The sequence below is a fragment of the Cygnus atratus genome, chromosome 2 (genome assembly GCF_013377495.2).
Source record: "Cygnus atratus isolate AKBS03 ecotype Queensland, Australia chromosome 2, CAtr_DNAZoo_HiC_assembly, whole genome shotgun sequence".
NCBI lineage: Eukaryota > Metazoa > Chordata > Aves > Anseriformes > Anatidae > Cygnus > Cygnus atratus.
In genome coordinates, this window is record NC_066363.1 from 60,209,884 (window position 1) to 60,229,327 (window position 19,444).

General features: G+C 36.0%; 1 protein-coding gene across 12 annotated transcripts in view; it reads right to left on the minus strand.

The window, feature by feature from the left end:
• The window catches only part of SUGCT (succinyl-CoA:glutarate-CoA transferase), a 328,922-nt gene that overhangs the window by 276,813 nt on the left and 32,665 nt on the right, over nt 1-19,444 (minus strand). For 11 of the 12 annotated variants that reach the window (XM_050709076.1, XM_035552596.2, XM_035552598.2 and 8 more), the window contains 2 exons: nt 11,339-11,430; nt 5,459-5,602 (listed from right to left, as the gene is read on the minus strand). In XM_050709076.1, coding sequence (XP_050565033.1) covers nt 5,459-5,602; nt 11,339-11,430 — 236 coding nt within the window. The remainder of the gene's footprint in view (nt 1-5,458; nt 5,603-11,338; nt 11,431-19,444) is intronic. The other variant, XM_035552601.2, reaches the window with a different exon arrangement.

Below are 19,444 nucleotides of genomic sequence, written 5' to 3' on the forward strand. Positions count from 1 at the left end.
CAATCCAAGAGAAACCAACTTATTACAGTATTTGTTGGAGCCTGGTTGTAATTAAATACAGGAAGGATATTAAAACTTCCAAGAGATTTTTTTTTTTTAAGCCACAACAGAAGAAAAGGCACAATTGCATAATTGGAACCAAATCCAAAACCCACTTCCTTCTTATTTACTAGCATCATCTAAAGGACACTATTTAGATGCTGACGCTGAAGGGTCTGGAGCTGAGAACTGTAAATCATCTGATTTCAAAAATTTCAAAGGAGTTGTATGACATGGGTTAAAAGTTTATAGATGATAGATATAGAAAGTTTGTGCTCATTGCAAGACCACATTCTAGTGGTCACTGTATCTCTCTTGTCGGTAAAATCCTAGAATTCTGTTTTGCTGTGGGGAAAGAAATCTTCTTTGATAGTAATAAACTGCTATATTGGGCAAAAACGCTTGATACAAAGACTTTGAAAGGAAGATATGTTTTAAGATATTCTATAAATAACATTTTCAGAGAACATGATTTCTCCTATCAGATACTTGTTCTACATAGACCAGTCAAATATTAAACAGACTTGCCAGTCAGAAGGAGATTTCTTTAAAAAACTTCATTGATGGATGAATTCAGTTCTGTGATCTCTGTCATTAGCATATTTTTGCAAGTAATAACATCAAAAGCATCCCCCTATACAAAAAAAGAAGCCTCTTGCATTTCTATAAGGCATGCAGAAAAGTAATAGCACAGATACAGACGGGGATGTACATGCTAGGTTTCTTGCTATAAAATAAACCAATTGTTTTTCAGGAATTTCCTAGCATTTATGTGATTTAATGCCTGGGTTTTCTTTTTGTTGTTGTTTTGTTTTCATAGAATCACAGAATGGTTTGGGTTGTAAGGGACCTTAAAAATCATCTAATTCCAAACCCCCCTGCCATGGGCAGGGACACCTTCCACTAGACCAGGTTGCCCAAAACCCCATCCAGCCTGGCCTGGAACTCTTCCAGGGATCGGGCATCCACATCTTCTCTGGACAGTCTCTTCCAGTGCCTCACCACCCTTGTAGTGAAGAATTTGTTCCTTATATCTAATCTAAACCTACACCTACCCTCTTTTAGTTTAAAGCCCTTTGTCCTATCACAACATTCCTTGATACAGAGTTCATCCATATCCTTCCTCTAAGATCCCCTTAAGCACTGGACGGCCACAACACTGCTCACTGAAGATACTAGAGAGAGAGAGAGAGGGAGAGAGGGAGATTATATAAAAGATACCATTTACCTTTATATTTATGGTCTTGTTTCAGAATTCCCAGTTCAGGTGAAGGGATGTACAAAAGGTATAAGCACATCAGATCAGTGCATGAAATGCTGTCAGAAGCCAAAAGTTTCGTATAGGTCCCTGCTGTCATAACACTTAATAAGAAGACATTTCAGCAGTACTTTTGTTTAACACACAGGAAAAAAAAAAAGGATTTTTTTTCCTCATTAAAAAATAACTACACTTCATTGAAACCCACACTGAAGGAAAAGTTATTGTGATGCATTTATTTGACATCTAGATCCACAATCAACAACAACCAGAATTTAAAGTCTACAACTTCAGGTTCCTTACTGTTTTGACAGCATCCATAAGAAATCTCAAAGACATATTCTCTTTAAACATTAATCACAGAAGGAGCTAGCTTTAGATATCTCAGCTTGCTAAAAACATAATCACTCTAAAAGCATGGATCTTTCAAGAACCTGATTGTACCATAGTAGTTGTCTAACTTCCCTGTAAAACATTACCACAAGAAGTACTGAGAGCAATTTTTTTTCAACACTATTTAAATTTTGTTCTTTTCTTGTCTTTGATGACATTGACCTTTGAAAACAGTTTTGGAAAAAAGGAAAGGAAGAAAGGAAGGAAGGAAGGAAGGAAGAGAGAGAGAGAGAGAGAAAGAGAGAGAGAAAGAGAGAGAGAGAGAGAGAGAGAAAGAGAAAGAGAGAGAAAAAGAAAGAGAAAAAGAGAAAAAGAGAGAGAGAGAAAGAGAGAAAACCAGGACAACTAGATGTTCTCAGAGAGACTCAACTGTCAGTTATATTTTTTCTTCATTTATTTTAACATGTTTTTTAATGGGGTTGATCACATTTTGGTGTTGGGTTTTTTTACTCCATCATCTGATCCAAAAATATTTTTTCCAATTACATAAATGTTCTCGTTACAGCTTTGGGCCAACACCCCAGAGTTAATTTGTACTGAGGTAGTAGGGTTATTTAAAACAAAATAACTGTTTTCTGAATAACAACTCATACATGTATTCTACTCCAAAACATCAACTTACTTAATTTTAATTTATCCAAGTTTGAGGTAAATAAAAACATTTATTTTGGAATTAGAGTGCCCATGCATGGAATTACTCTTTAATCACTTTTATATAAATAATTTAATAACAAGTATAAAATGAGATAATATATATAAAAGCAAAAATACGAAAAAAAAGTCCCCTTCACCATTTTGCTTTTTCAGCTGTGCATATAAGAAGTCAAACACCACAGATCATGCTTTGTTCACCAACATGCATCCAAGTGCTCATTCCCTTTCTTGGGTATGTCTATGAATGGCTCCAAATGATGATGATGTGAACAGAGATGTAAATTTCACAAAGACAGAATACTTTTTTGCATGGCTAAAGTTGCCTTAACCAACGGAAAAGATTCTAAAGACAACTGTGCTGAAAAAGGAAGGTGAAATGTGAGTTACACCAACACCTAGCTTTAACTCTTACTACTTTCAGCATTTGATAAAATATCAAATAATAATCACAGAATCACAGAATATTAGGGATTGGAAGAGACCTTGAAAGATCATCTAGTCCAATCCCCCTTCCGGAGCAGGAAAACCTAAATCATGTCAGACAGGAACACGTCCAGGCAGGTTTTGAAAGTCTCCAGAGAAGGAGGCTCTACAACCCCGCTGGGCAGCCTGTTCCAGTGTTCTGTCACCCTCACCGTAAAGGTTTTGTCTCATATTTAAGTGGAAACTCCCATGTTCCAGCTTATACGCACCCACTGCCCCTTGTCCTATCACTGGATGTCACCAAGAAGAGCCTGGCTCCATCCTCCTGACACTCGTCCTTTACATATTTATAAATGTTAATAAGGTCACCCCTCAGTCTCCCCTTCTCCAGGCTAAAGAGACCCAGCTCCCTCAGCCTTTCCTCATAAGGGAGATGCTTCACCCCCTTAATCATCCTTGTGGCTCTGCGCTGGACTCTGTCGAGCAGTTCCCTGTCCTTCTTGAACTGAAGGGCCCAGAACTGGATGCAATATTCTAGATGTGGTCTCACCAGGGCAGAGTAAAGGGGGAGGAGAACCCCTCTCAACCTACTAACCACACTCCTTTCTAATACACCCCAGGATGCCACTGGCCTTCTTGGCCACAAGGGCACAGTGCTGGCTCATGGTCATCTGGCTGTCCACCAGGACCCCCAGGCCACTCTCTCCTTCACTGCTTTCCAGCAGGGCAGTCCCCAACTTATACTGATGTCTAAGGTTGTTCTTGCCCAGATGCAGGACTCTATACTTGTCCTAGTTATATTTCATTATGTTTCTCCCTGCCCACTTCTCCAACCTGTCGAGGTCCTGCTGGATGGCAGCACAGCCTTCTGGCGCGTCAGCCACTCCTCCCAGTTTAGTGTCATCAGCAAACTTGCTGACAGCGCACTCCATTCCCTCATCCAAGTCATCAATGAATATATTAAACAACGCTGGTCCCAGTACCAACCCTTAAAGGACTCCACTAAATACAGGAAATTCAGAAGAATCAATTAAAAAGACAAAAAGCAGTGGAACAAAGAATCAAGAAATCACAGAATGACTCAGAAAACTACTGGAAGTCCTTTAATAAAATTAGAAGTGAAAATATTAAGCAAAAATTGCAGTAATGTAAAACACTATAAAATATCTTAAACGAAATAAAAAATACTAATATATTAAAAAAAGAATTAATAAGAGTTAAATATATATTTAAAATATTTTTCTAAACTGCTTACTACATTTTTCAAGTCCAGACACAACATTTACAAATACAGTTAAGTTTGATAAAGGGTTCAGTCCTCACAAAATTTTCTGAAACAAATTAAAAATTCTATGTTAATTTAAGCAAGCATTTCCCCTCCTTTCCAGATCTAATTTCAGTAGATATTAAAATGAGTGAAACCTTCCAAGTCTCATTCATTATCATATAATGATATAAATTGAAAAGGACCTCTGGACGTCATCTGGTACAACCTCCTGGTCATAGAAGGGCCAACTTAGAGCAGGTTGTGCAATAGGCACTGTACCATCTCAAACATACTTACAGGTATTATGATTTAAAGAAATTAAGAGCATTGTAAACAAACATACATTTGAATAAAGAAGAAAATAATAGAGCATTGTTATAGCTTTGATAAGTAGCACTTACAGTCTTGACATATATTTTAAAATGTACACCAAAATTCCTATATAATCATGTTCCCTGCTTCTACCAGAAGGTATTTACATTAGCAGGTCAACATATAATTTCATCACGTACACCTTGTAGCAACATCACTTTATTTTTGTGAAGTATAAATCATTATACCAATGGTGCTTAAATGTTCAAACGCAACGTAAAAGTTTTCATTATTACTTGTATACTTTATAGCTGTCATGATCAAAACATCTTTGTCTTTACAAATCTGATGAGATTTCTTTTAAATGCAGCTATAGAAAACACTGCATTTTCACACTTACTTTATTCTTGAATTCCCAGAAATAGAAGGCAGATCTCCCAGATAAGATTACTTAACCTGCACATGGATTAGGGCAATCCCAAGCACAGATACAGGCTGGGCAGAGAATGGATAGGCAGTTGTGGATGCCCCATGGAAGTGTTCAACGCCAGGTGGGATGGGGCTTTGAGCAACCTGGTCTAGCAGAAGGTGTCCCTGCCCATGGCAGGGGGTTTGGAACTAGGTCATCTTTAAGGTCCCTGAAACGCAAACCATTCCATAGTTCTATGATACTTTGGTGACACTTGATTATTTGACAACTTTGGGCAATTTTGTTCAAGACATTCAATCGCTCCAGTAGTTATACTAGCAAGTGCCAAGGCCCCCCTCCCAACACTTGGTGTCACCATTTATGCTTGTCTATCTCCAACTTGTTACTACAACTGCTACTTACTGTCTCTTGGAGATCATAAGCCTTGATTAACCTATGTTTTCAAAGAACATAGTGGTCCTTTGTAAAAAGTGAAAACCAAACATTGCTGTAGTAATTATAAACATGTCATATAAAACGGTCACTCTCAGAGCAGTAGAATATAGAAACTGTCAATGAAACCATTATTATGGTTTTCATAAATTGTACCTACTCATTTACATTAATTCATGGTAAAATGGTGGGTTTTAGGTTCAAACATCTACGCAACTAAAAGCTTTTTTTTTTTTTTTTAAACTCCTACCTGAGATGACATGAGATTACAGTCAATGTGCAGTCCTTTCCCCGTCTTATACCTCTGAAGCAAACCAGCCATAATTGCTCCGCATGTATACAACCCAGTAGCAAGATCTGTCATGGCTACTCCTACTCTAACTGGCTCACCCTCCTAAAGAAAAAAGAAAACACCCCAATTTAAATCAAAAGAAACAAAAACAATCAAGAAACAGCAAAACATTACTTTGTTTATAGTACATTCTGAATAAGACTTGTCTTAAAAAGTATTTACATGGATCTGCATTGCAAGCAGCAAGAGATTAAGAGCATCTTTGAGTGAACTGAAACAAAAATTACCCCTGAAAAAGATACTCTTGCAGTATCCACACAATTCCATACCTGAAGATGCTGTAAAGCCTGCAAATTACAAATGATTTTTATGCTACTTTTTTCCCTATTATCATCAGTGCTTCCACTCATGAATACAAAAAGGAAAGAGATACTGTAAAGAGACAACAGAGTGAAAGCCAAAGGTCTAAAGGATTTCCACAGTACATTGGCCCAGGTACATAACTCCTTGCATGGCAGAACCGTAGTTCTTTGCTCTTCTCAGTCTTCTTAGTTTGAAAACAATTTCCAATATTTTTAAAGTGCAATTGATTTCAACCTTAACAGAGAAAATTACACTTTGAAGATATAAAAAACACAGCTATTTTAATAGACTGCTGCATTTGAATTTGTCTTCTCAATCCTTGATTCCAGTGCTTCCTTCCTCAAGTACCTAAACTTTTAAGGCTAACGCTTCCTTTGCCTTTGTAAAAAGTTAACTTTTATTTATAAAAATATTTTCACAATTTCCCCTTAATCAAGAAATCAAACTACTAGCTCTGTACTGCTATGTTATTTTAAACATTGGCTTTAACTTCATTCTAACCCTCCACAATCTATAATTCTGTAGCAGCCTGAACAATTTCCATTCCTCTTTGTTATGTCTAATAATATAATTGAGTAGCAGCCATCTTCCAACTTACTCAGCTTTTAATGTCCACCCTGTGCCTTTTTTGTGACAGGATGCATGCTCTTACTACTGTGAAATAGGTTTAGTTTTTTTTTTTTATCTGTCCTGTTGAACAAGGGATATTAAGCTGCTTTAGATGAAAGATGAAGTTCCATACATACAGATAAACCTTTCTTTGTTGGAAAAACCTCTCATCAAAGGTGGAGATTCTGACAGCACACCACAGTACTTCTGTAGCTAACACTATACCAGTTCCCCAAGCAAAGTAAGGGCCTATACAATATCTTTTCTTCAAACAAATGATTTTAAAGCAAAGCTCTTTCTCCCTACCCTAAAGTGACATTACTGTTCTAGTAGAAGAACAAAGTGTAGCCTCGGGTCAGGGAGAAAGTGGTTTAGGCCGTGGCTCATAGGCTGTGTTGAATTCCAGTTAGGGTTAGCCCCAGGACGTGTCCTTTGCTCATTTGAACAGAAGATCCATTCCAATAAAGCAGACCATTTCTTCTGACACTGTGCTTTGCTATTGCTCAATCTTACCACCAGTTTACACTTTTATTCTCAACTTTTGCTGTTTGCCAAATTCCTTACGATTTGTCAACACAATCTGTCCCCGTGATAGCAACAACACATGGCTTTTTTTTGTTTTGTTTTGTTATTTGACATAAGACATAATTTCTCTTCCCAAATTTACATCAGCAATACAAAAATGATCCCTTAGAAATGGAAATTGTTTTGAAATGACATGCTTAATAAAAGTATTCTAAGTCCAGTAGTCTTTACAGATGGGAAATAACTGCTGAAGCTAATATGAAACAGCAATGGCTATATTTTTTTCAACAGCTCTGCGCTGTATACCATGAGTACTCTTTTGTTGGAGTTTGTTTGTTTTTAAGTTGAAGAATGGCCCCTCTGGTACTGTAGATCCCAATCATGCTTTGCTGTTCTGTGCTCAGTAAAACAAAAATGCTTCTTCATCAAGAAAGAATGCTTACTAAATAGGCTGCACCACCATAAAGATATCTAACATTCTGTGTAATGATCCACTTAGAGATCTAAAGGGAACTTGCATCCAAATTGTTTTTCATTTAATTATGTACAAGTTATTGCCCTAATGAGTCATTGAAATTTTCAAAGGAATATTCATCTGACACTAATATATCTGAATATGTTAAAGTACAAATTTTCTGTTCATCAAATACAAAACTTGAATGTGGTGTTTAGCCAATAAAGTATCTATAAATTATGTCTTCCGGGACAATAAAAGTGTCATTAGCGTAAACTCAGTCCTTTTAGCATATTTTAATTTATGTTAAAAAAAAAAATCTGGCCTGCAGCATCAACTTTCATTTCAAAATGCATTTGTGGTACAGATTTACACAAAACAGATTCCACTCTGTTGCTTGTAAATTTTCATACATACCAGAATTTTGGATTTTACAGGTGTCATAACATTTCTAATACAGAGGTAGTCAAATACATTAGCTTGAACAAGCTACAACAGCTTGAATTCCATGCAAGTCCCCCTATCTACACATGAAAATACAGTTTAAAGATAGCAATTCTACTCTACACTGAATGTGCTTGGTTTAGTATGATCAGCAAAAACACTAGCACAAACTAGTATGATCAGCAAAAACACTAGCACAAAGTTTGTGCCTTTAATTGCAATATTGCAAAAGACAGTTTGATTTCAAGATTCAGAAGTTTGCTTGGAAATCTTTCAAAAATAGTCAGCACTATTTCAGTAACAGCTATTTCTTAGCAAAGAAGTAAAAAAGGTAAGACATACAAGATTTCTTTATGAGGGAATCTTCTCTCAGATCTTGAAAAATCATGTAAAAAAGCACAATCTTGTATTCAAGAGTTTTATACTGTGTGCCAAATGTGATATTGTTCTGTATTTTTGGTACATTCCACTTTCGTATTATATTTTTTCTTCCTTCGCTATATCCTTAACAAAAAGGTAACTGAAAAAAATACTCGTTTTAGTCAGAAACTTTCTTCTTAGTTTCTTCCACTGTGATCTCTTTAATGCCTCAAAGATAGTATTATATAAAGTATTGCAGGAAAAAGAATGTTACAAACCATCAATTTTGTCACAGAAGAAGTTTTACTCGAACCTCTGTGTTGGTAATATATAGATTTCATGGAATACTATTTAGAGTTTACTAACTGGAGGCATGGCCGCTCAGTACCCAAGAAAGTTAAGTGATCTGCAACAGTAAACTGCTTTCTTAGACATTAAATCAGCAGCCAGATGGCTGGAATAAAGTCAAACTCACAATATGGAATGTCTCTAAACTAAAATTCATGTTGCTATAAATTCTATCCATTTTTAAAACGTCAGATATAGAACATAACTTTTAGTATCCTATTATTAAAATGCTTCATGAGGAGCTCTACATATGTATTAATACACGTTAAAACTAAGCCCCTCGGTGATGTATGCAGATGTTTTGTTTCCGCTGCTCAACCTCGTAGTTTGTCTACTGCAGCTAAGACCTCTAAGACTGTCCTGCAAGCAGACTGAACAGCTTGTTTACAAAAAGAAAGTTTCCACAGAGCACCGTTATACTGATGTTATTGTGCTGATTATGAATAGCTACACCACAAGGCAATACAAAAACATCATCTGTTCTAACTTTTATTTCTTTTTTTCACCAGTTCACAAGACTAACATTTTCAATTTACTGTAAGGAAAAAAAAAATCATAATCTAGTTTACTGGGGTGTACTTCAGATCATCATGTTATTTTCAGTATACAAATTCACATTATCTAGTCAACAAACAACAAGTTTTAATAGAGGAAAAATCACAGAAGTGAGCAAAATTCTTTTTTCTTCTTTGGCCATTTCTCTACATGCTGACTGAAATAAGCTTTTTCTTCCCTTTTCAGAGCTGGTAGCGTTTGAATTCCAATAAAATCAGGCACATGTATAAATATAGAACATGGGAATTTTACTTGAAAATAACACTTTAAACAGTAAAATTTTAAGCAAGCATACAGTGTGATTTTAAAAACATTTTGGTCAATTTTCACCACAACAAAAAGACACACTTGAATCTTTGGAGCTGTTGACTATTTAAGTATTTGAAACAAAACCGTCCATCTATACATCAGAAAATGTTTTTTAGAAACTGATAAAATATATGACCAATTTCAAATGAAGAAAAATAAGAAGCAATTTTTAGCATGTTTATTTTAATCATGCAAGAGAATGACTAAGTTTGAATGAATTGTTAAAATCTCCCAGTGAATAGATGAAACTGTTACCAACAATGATTAAATGACTCTTGATCACATCGCCTCAAGTCCTGGTGAGGTGATGCAAACATCTGGATTCCCAGTGTAGGTCTTAACACAACCTTTTAATTAAAGCCATTTCCATAAATGCCATGGAGGAATACTGCTCTCATAACACTTATATTTTCTGTCCTTTACATATTTAAAAACCTCACAAGAGTCTTGTGTTTTGTTTGTTTTTTGTTTGTTTTCCCCCCTCAACATTTTTAACACATTCTCCATACCCTTTTATTTAGCCAGTACTAATAATATTTGCCCTTTTCTAACAATTTATGTTTCCACCTAGCCTTGTTCAGTACATTTTGAAGTGGGCATGAAGTTTCTGGCATTGTATTAGAAGCACTGAAATCTAGAATTACTGTGCTCAATCATTGGTTAATATATATGTGCTTTACACATCAGAAGGGAAGTATCTGTGAGGAGCACGTTCAACTATATTTTCTTGTGTTTTGAGATGGAACACTCTATGCGTATCTAGCATTAACATAGCAGCAATGGGTGGTCTTAGGACACTAGGCAAGAGATATTTCAGCTTCCTCAGTCCTAATGCTCCACCTTAGAAAGACGACTGGTAACAATAATTGTCTGGAACACAGCATTCTGCTGTTTTGCCATTGTTCACAGGAGAAAACAAATCTACTGGCAGAATATCAGTCCTAAAGTAATGTCTAGATCATCTGTGGTCAGCTTTCAACAACCCACTCAATAAATATGAATATCTGACACTAAGTACAGAAACTTGCTGAGCTCCTTGTTTATTTAGGGCATGCAAGTGTCATACTACAAAGATCTGCACTACTGGTTCCAGACTATCAGGAGCACAGAGGACTATCTAGTATTTATGACACAGAGAACAGACTTGTAGTACTACCTCACTTAAGAAATAACATTTGGAGACCACATTCCCTGCATCTGTAGGTGATTCAAAATGGCTTAAGTAAATGCCTATTTCACCAGCACATTCTGTGTATTCCTGGAATCCAGATACTAAGTTACCTCTGTAATGCTTCCTGCACTGCTGCAGCTAACAAAGATCTTGGATATCAGTGGGAATAGCAGCACATAAAGCTTTTCCAGAGCCACTAATGACATGTCTCTGGGTATTTTAGGGCAGGATGACTGAAAAGATACTTTGCCAGAGTTATCTGTGTGGCTTCACAACTCCCTCTTTTAAGGGGCTGGTGTATTCACTATATCAAAGCACAGGTGAGGCTTCCTATACAAGTATGGTTCCATTATCCAGGAGTCAACAATGTGTCTATTATAGCTCTTGAAGTGTCTGCAAGTCGCTTAACAGATAAGTTATAATAACCATAAGTTATTGATTACTCATTCACCAAAAATTTAGGACACCCTTTTTCTTCCATTTTCTGCTTCTCAGGGCTTGGCATTGGTTTTGCGAGCGTGGCATGAGATACCTCAAGGGCATAAGTACTATCATTTTATTAGATTCACAGAAATAAGACCTCTTGTTGGATTGTGGAGGGCATGCATAACACATGTTAGCATAGACTATCTTACTCCATACACTAGTCACTATAGGGTATGTCAACGATACTATTAAGTTTAAAAGTTGAGCACTGTACCTCATGCCCTGTGATATGCATGAGACCAGAAACAGCAGCTGCAATTGAGTCATATCCACCTCTCTGAACCATTGGACCAGTCTGACCATAACCTAAAACAGAAAAAGAGCAAATAGTAATTCAATCGAGGACAAGTAGAACACTTATTATTTTAGAATGAAAAGAAATGGAACCAATTAATATTTCTCATCAGCTTCTGTTCACAAGTTGTCCAGACTGTACAACCAATGAATGTTATTGTATTCTACTTATTCCTGCACATTTTTAAGAGTAAGTGGCTGTTTTATTAATGTGCTTGATGAGGAGGATTTTGATCCTAATTCTGGATAGATTTCCTATCTCCTCTTTACTTCATTATGTTCTTTCAACAACTATTGAAAAATCTTCATTGAGAAGATCTTCCTACATCAGAAAGATCCAGCTGAAGAAGTTACCAAATCCAGATATCAGTTCTGTCTCCCTTCCAGGTATTACCACCTCTCAGTCTAATAATTTTAGACTGAAATTGGAGACTGTAAACGCACTGTGCCTGTACAATGCAATGACACAGTGGTCAAAGCATCATGGCTGGTTTCTTTTTGCTCTTCGTTTTATGGAACTAGTGAACATCAGCACAGAGGGCAGAAGTCAACAGGGAATCAAAAAATGTTTGATTTCTACTATTTAAACTAATAGAAATTCTCAGAGCCTTTAGAAGTCAAAGATTTAAGTTTCTCCTCCTCCTTAAAGAGGTAACAAATTCAAAAGCTACTCTCATGCTTTCTTTTCTCTTTTCAGAAATCTCTAGCAGAAATACCCCAATTACAGGAGCAAACTGTTAGAAGCTGTATGTTACATACAAGAATTCTAGTTTGGCTGGCACTTTTAACGTAATGTTTCTATATCACTCTCAGCTGTGAGAACAGTATTAAAATAAAAATATATCATCATGTACTGGCAAGACAAAAATTTCTCATTCTCCCAGAATAATCTTCTAGGAGCCTGTTTAGTAGATGTGACAGTCAAGGTTGGCTTTATTGATTACAGCACAAAATTAAAAGTCACAATTTATTAGGATAACCTTCTTCAATTCCTCCATTTGGACCAATGTTGTTATGTACAAAATTCAGATATGACTCCTAATGTACAGTGCAAGAGAATAATCATCATTTCCGAACTGCGGTTAAAGTATTTTACTACCCCAGTATTTAGTAAATAATACAAAGAAAAACAATATCCAACAAACACATCAATTCCCCCCACTGTACTACAGAATATCCTAATTTCCTGCTAGGACATTTTTTCTGGGAGACATCAGATCCCAGTTGTTCAAGGCTGAGAAGGAACTCAGCTTCTGCATTCAGTACTACAAGGGATATCAGGATACTACAGCCAACACAGACTTCATTGATGTAGCCTCAAAACAAATATTTCAGAAGAAAGGATTCACACTTCTCTTATGGTCAAATCTATATATTATTGACTTCACTAAACGAAAGAGGGAAGAAAAAATTGCCAGTTTACTCACTTTTATTAAAAATTGTTTCTCTGGCACTGGCTAACTGGAAGATCCTAAAGAGCAACTAGTGACCTTTCGTTTTATACTTACGGACTCAAGTTTACAAAAAGTAATAGTGTGTTGATTTGCAAGCATAACAGGATTTGCAAATAAAATATTGAACCCACCCCAAAATGCTCTGAATAGCTCTAAGCATATACCATTATCTCATTGAGATGAACTGTAGCATTAAAATCATTTAAATATATGTGGGCCCACTTCAAAAACAAAATCTTGCTCAATAAAAAATATACTCAAAACAACTTTAATTGAATAGTGAAAAGCATGTTGAAGTGAGAAATTATGCACTGACCTCAATTATTAACAAAGAAAAGACATCTCAACAAATCTGCTCACAAAAACGTTTTCATAAACAGAAAACATCTGATAATTAAACATTTAGTATGTAGACAGAAAAACTATAAAGTTTTTGCAACGCTCTTCTGGTAATGACAAACACCCATCCCTTAAACACTAAATTCAGGAAAGGTGACAGGCAATAATTCACACATTTTTCTAGTGGTATTTTAGAAATGTAGATTTTAAGTTCTTTTCCACACATGACAACAGCCTGGTTTCAAGACACAGAAGATTATTTGACGTCTTTCTGGTTAAAATCACAGGTTGTAAAGGTGTGTCTGATTAGTTTTCAAAGGTCATAATAAATTTAAAAGGAAAAAATACATTATTCTGGTTTTAATTTAAAGTCTAAGTTGACAATGATACTGTGGGGGCAAAAATCTATTGTCATTGTAGATAGCTTGGCCCAGAAATGCCTGGAATAAAAGGAAGCCATCTAACTGTGAAAGATCTATTTCTGAAAATGAAAGATCCCATTATCCTCCCCCTCCCCACCACCCAAAAAAAAAAAAGAAGGCTGAACATTATTATTTGAGTAAACTACACAGGTCAATGAAACAACGCAGTGCAGATGTTTTAGAAAAAAATAGGAATACAAATACATAAAGCTTGAAGGAAAGCACAAACTTTCAACCAGCTGAACTGATCACAAGACACGGTAACCCCCAGACAGATCTCCAAGTTCTTCCCAAGAATTGCCATCTTCAAAGCATATACCTGTATAGCAAGCATTTGAAACCACCAGAGCGCAAACTGCAAATGTCCACAAAAGGACCATGTGTTTATTCAGCAAAATCACTTCCACCTACATCTTCCTAGAGCTGTGTTGAGCCTTCAGCCAAGTCTATCTTCTGCATGTGAAAGAGCATCTTAAAATGAACAGGATGTGAGAGAAGTATGAAAGAACAAGTTGTGCTGGCTACCTTGTGTTAGCTTAAAGGAAACAAAGGCCTTTATGGAAAGTATTTACAAAGCAAATGCCATAGCCTTGCACAGGCAATCCTGTATCCCTTGTGATACATAAGTTAAGAACGAAAAAGTGGCCTTAGAGGATGTATTTCGCATCCACAGTTTTTCAGAACTTCCCATGCGGCTGAAGACAAACTTGCAGTTGAAATATTACAGAGAGAATATCCTAATACCCTTAACTTAAGATTGCCACCCATTTCTTTTTGTTAGTATGCAGCATCATAACATACATTGTATGAATATTCAAAATGAGACACACTTAATATGATGTAAAGGATACATCTTTTTTCCACTATCTTCCCCTCACTGACACACACACACACACACCAAATCTGGGGGCATATTACAATTAAAGTTGAATAAACTAATGCATGAGATGAAAAAGCAACTAAGATGGAATAATAATGCAGCTCACAGCTGTTCTAAAACACCTGCAGTTGCTTGAAGATCAAATCTTCAATATAGTGCAACAAGAGAAAGCTCAAGATGCCTAAAAATTATTTATGTAGCAAAACTAGAAGATAATTACATCAAAATAAACACTAAATTACTCAGATTCTCATCACTCATTCGAGGCATTACAGAAGTAGTGACTTTATGCAATGCACTAATTGCAATTGATTGCAGATTTATTTGGTAAAGTGAGTCTCAGCAAGTTTCCCACAAATATTGGCAATATACATCCATCAAGTTAGAGCTAGAGGTGAGACTGCTGCTATTATCTGACTAAATTATACCATTGTTAATACATTGCAACAATTGCTGACAAATGGAAAGACTATTTATTTTCCCCAGATTTTTCTAGTCAGATCAGAGAGAACTAATAAAATAAAAGCACTCTTCATTGGGAAATAAAACTTAGCTGCTACTTCAGAGTTGGAGCGACATTCCTGCTCTGATGAAATGGGGCCAATTAGTGTGAAACAGAAGTCACCTCTGACACCATGAAGGTAATCATTTCTGCAACTAGTGTACGAGTGCCATGTGATGGCTCTCAAGCTTTGAAACATACCACAGGAAAAAATGATAATATTTACAGGCATCATATGGCGTTATTTTTTTCCCAAACTTTCCAATGTCATAACAAGCGACTGCTAGTTTATCCACTTAAATACAATCAAAATTGTTAGAATATATTCATCACATGAGACACACTCTGCTTTGGAATCCACCCTAAATAATTCTGTTCTGGGACAGAAATAAATATTATGAAGTGAGAAAGGTCAGGCTGAAGATTAGGAAAATTTCAATAACGGTAAAAGCTGTTAGACTGCACAAAAGTATTATTAGTAAGCTGCCAAATGCCAGATGCTCAAAAGTGTCACATTAAATTCAAAAATGCTAGCAAAAACTGTGTCCAAAAAGAACTCTGTTAGAAAAACAGACTAATGTATCTTCCCAGGTTTAGCTTTATAATACCATGTCAGCTACAACATAGCTTTAATTCATTTTTGCCAGATGACAGTGGGATTTTTAGCTACATTTATGGCAGGCATTCTTCATAAATTTTAAGAAAGCAGGCAAACCAAATAAACAACTATATCCCAGACGAACTTCCATGTGTCTGTAGATCTCATGCTATTCCAAGTCGCATTCTGAACATGCATTTGGACACTCCGTTTGCTTACTTAGGAGTTACTGATGATATGATGACAGAATTCCTAACATGTGTATAAAAACAGTTCAACTAGGAGCCGCATGCAAGCATCTGGGATAAACAGACACCAATGTGTTACAATATCATCACTTAAATGACAATCACCTTAAAAAATATATATATATATTTTTATGTAGGTAACCTTTGATTCATTTGGGATTTTTACAAGGGTTAACAAAAATACTTCTTCATTTCTGATGTTGTTGTACAATTGATTCATATTTGATTAATTTTAACACTTTTCCCAGGGTACTGGTCACTTAAACACAGCGTGCAACTTCCAAAAAGCAACAGAGAAAGAAGTTTAAAAAAAATAATAATGCATAACTAAAAGCACAGAAACTGGAAGGGAGGAAAAAGCACTAGTGCAACACACTCATCTCTTTAACACCATTTGCTTTCAAGCTAATGATGGCCTAGCAATTAACTGCTACGGGAAAGTCCAAATATGCTACTCTGTTTCATAAAAAGAAAGGTCAGCATTTCTCATGATGACCTTTGTCCAAAATATTTGAATCATACACTAGAGAAAACCAAAAGCCATTATTTCTGCACTTCTTCGTGATTTGATAGCATGATAAAACTTTATAAGACAAAATATAAAACACATTGTACTAAAAGGAGAGAAAAAAACAACACGGAGACATGCTGTCAACACAGACCAATTCCCTGTAGCTCAATTCCCACATGACAAATGACATTATAAAGTCAGCCTGTATAGGATATTCTGAGCAAAACATAGAAAAATATGTTCAACATCGGCATTTCTACAAATGGGGACTAAACATTGTCACAAATTCAATCCAGATAGATGGCTATCCCTGCTGAATAACAAATTAATGAGAAACACCTTTTGACTTGTTCTATTGCCAAAAGAAAACATTCAATTAAAGACAGCTTACATCTTTACTTAATAAAGATTAATGAAACAAGCAGAAGAACACAAGCAATTCCCTATAATGAGAAAAGCCAAAATCTAACAGACGCATTACATGAAACTTTGCAATGTCAGAGCTGCCAAAGACGTTTGCAGAACGAGTAACGACTTGGAAAATGCTTGCCATGTGTTGGTCAGAAGGAAAGGAAGTACAACTTCCTGGGCAGGCAAGCTTACAGGAGATCAGAACTGATATGAAAAAGGTGAAGTCAGAGCAAACTGTCAGGAGAGATGAAAAGAGTGAAAAATAAACTCAAGTCAGCAAGTATAAAATCTGAACAAAATCTGATAAATACATTTCATTTCCCCGTTGATGACTGTGAATGTGTACAGTATACCAATTACTTTATTGCTTTTACACATGCAGATCTAAACATTCTAGTCCTGTATTAAACAATGTCACATGTTATAAATTGGAAGGCAAAGATAAAATGATTAAATCAAATTCAGAACTTTCTGCTAGGATTTAGATACTGAAAGACGAGAAGGGGACAAACGTTAGCCTCTGCCAGTTGTCCAACTCCATTCAATTTTCATGTGATCCGGGTACCCAGCCTCACTCAACTCCTCTGAAAACACCAACCACACTTCTGGGACACAGCCACAGTTTCAAACAATGCAAGTCTGGTTTTCAACAGGCTTGTAATCAGGTCTGCAAATTCCTGGAACGTGTTTTCTAGCCCTTCAACATGCCAAACAAGCCAAGAGAAAGCAGTTGTTGCCTCCATAACCTAAACTGTAATCACCTAGAGGATGCTCTTATTGCTTTTATTTTTGTAACCACGTCAGCTGAAATTTAACTGTCATACTCTGAATTTCAGGGCAGAAGTGGCTTCCCAATCTATGTAGAGGTGCTCTTCTACATGACCTCGGAAATCAAGTGAAACTCAGTGCCTATTTTCTGAAACCAAAATTTCAATTAAAAGCTTAAGCTGTTAAAAGACACTTGGATTAAGTACTCAAACTCCCCCTCCCAAGGAGACTCAGACAAACCGAAATTCCCCACCATTGTTTTGGGTTAATACAAATATTCCTAGCTACATGCTCATAAAGGTAACAACTCACTCCTTGCACCCTGCTTGATACAGATCAGTTGATCTTATGACTCCAAATACTTACATTGTAACAGCTAATTTTAAAATAGTAAAGTCAACTACTCCGAGCTGTACAGCACAAGCATTCCCTCAGACTCATCCAGGTCATAACACTTCCACAGAAACTAGCTAAGTCCTGAGGTGAACTACATCTATGAACCTCTGTGTTGTTCCACATGCTTTGCTTTAAGTCCTCCTCACCCCACCCACCTGCCTCTACCTTGTTATATCTACCAAGGTATGGGAAGGAACGTTTGGGACAAACCCCTGGCTAAGGTTGGGAATAAGCCAAGGGAAAGATTTTTTTCAACAGAAAGATGTCATATTTCAGCTCAACAGATACAAACAATCTTGCTGTTTCTGTAGTGAAAAAATGCATAGAACTAGAGAGTGGCTGTGGAGTACATTTTCCATGAACATTTATAATGCTGTGGGCAAGCAGTACAGTGTCAGAGAGCTATCAACACCAAAGCAAAAGGTACACAGTAATTGATAAGTACATGATTATCCCATGACTCTGAAAGAATTTTAAAGTAACTACTTAATTACACAATTTTTTCTCACCTGAATCAGCCAACATTCTTTCTAAAGTAGTTGTGGTCTCAAGAGACCTTCACTTGGTGTGACTGCTTATACTTTTGTGCAGCCACATCCACTGGAAGAAACAAACCTTGACCGAGTACTTCACTGCATCCATCTCTGGACAAACATGAGTTTGCATGCTATAACTATGAACTCTCCCTCTAAGTTCAAATATACAGTTCCTCACATGACATTAATTACTACAAGTTGAAGCTAGAAAAGCAAGTCAAACAAGCTCAAAATCAGTATGATTTTTTTTCCAAACATTTCCTCAAAACTTTCCAAAGCAAATCTCTAAAAATTAGTTCCTAAATATTTAATTTCTGAAGAGGATTAGGTTATATGTAATACACTATATTCTTAAAATTCCAGGCTTTTCTTCCAACATAATAACTTCGTTGTTTTTTGTTTGAGTCTGATTATAGCTTTACATTAGGTTTACGTACATTTTACTTGTATAAATATAAGCTCAATCCTTTCTTAGTTCAAAGAATGAGCTCTCTGACTTCTGACATCACAAACAGTAAACTGAATATAATTTGCAATCCTCATACTTTTTTCTTTTTTTTTTAACATAGTGAAAGTGTAAATCCCAGCTTAAAGTTTAAATGAACTGCTCTGAAAGATCAGATGGAGGCAAAAGGATCCAGTAACATATATGTACATTAGAGCCTACATGAACAAAAAGAAAATTTGAAAGCCTTTTCTTGGAAATACATATGAAAGTAAGCTCTCCTATTTTTAATGATAGCAGATTCCTTGATTAAAATATGCATCATTACATACAATAGTTACTGATCATTTACAGGAATTCAACACGCAAACCAAAAAAAAGTAAATGCATATGGTTACTTAAAACAGCTGAACTGGTTAATTCAACGACTCATTATTTATTGCCTAACTTGAATATTTTTCTAACAATAGATTTTTCCAGTTGCCTTCTAAGGAAGAGTCATATGTGAAAAGAATC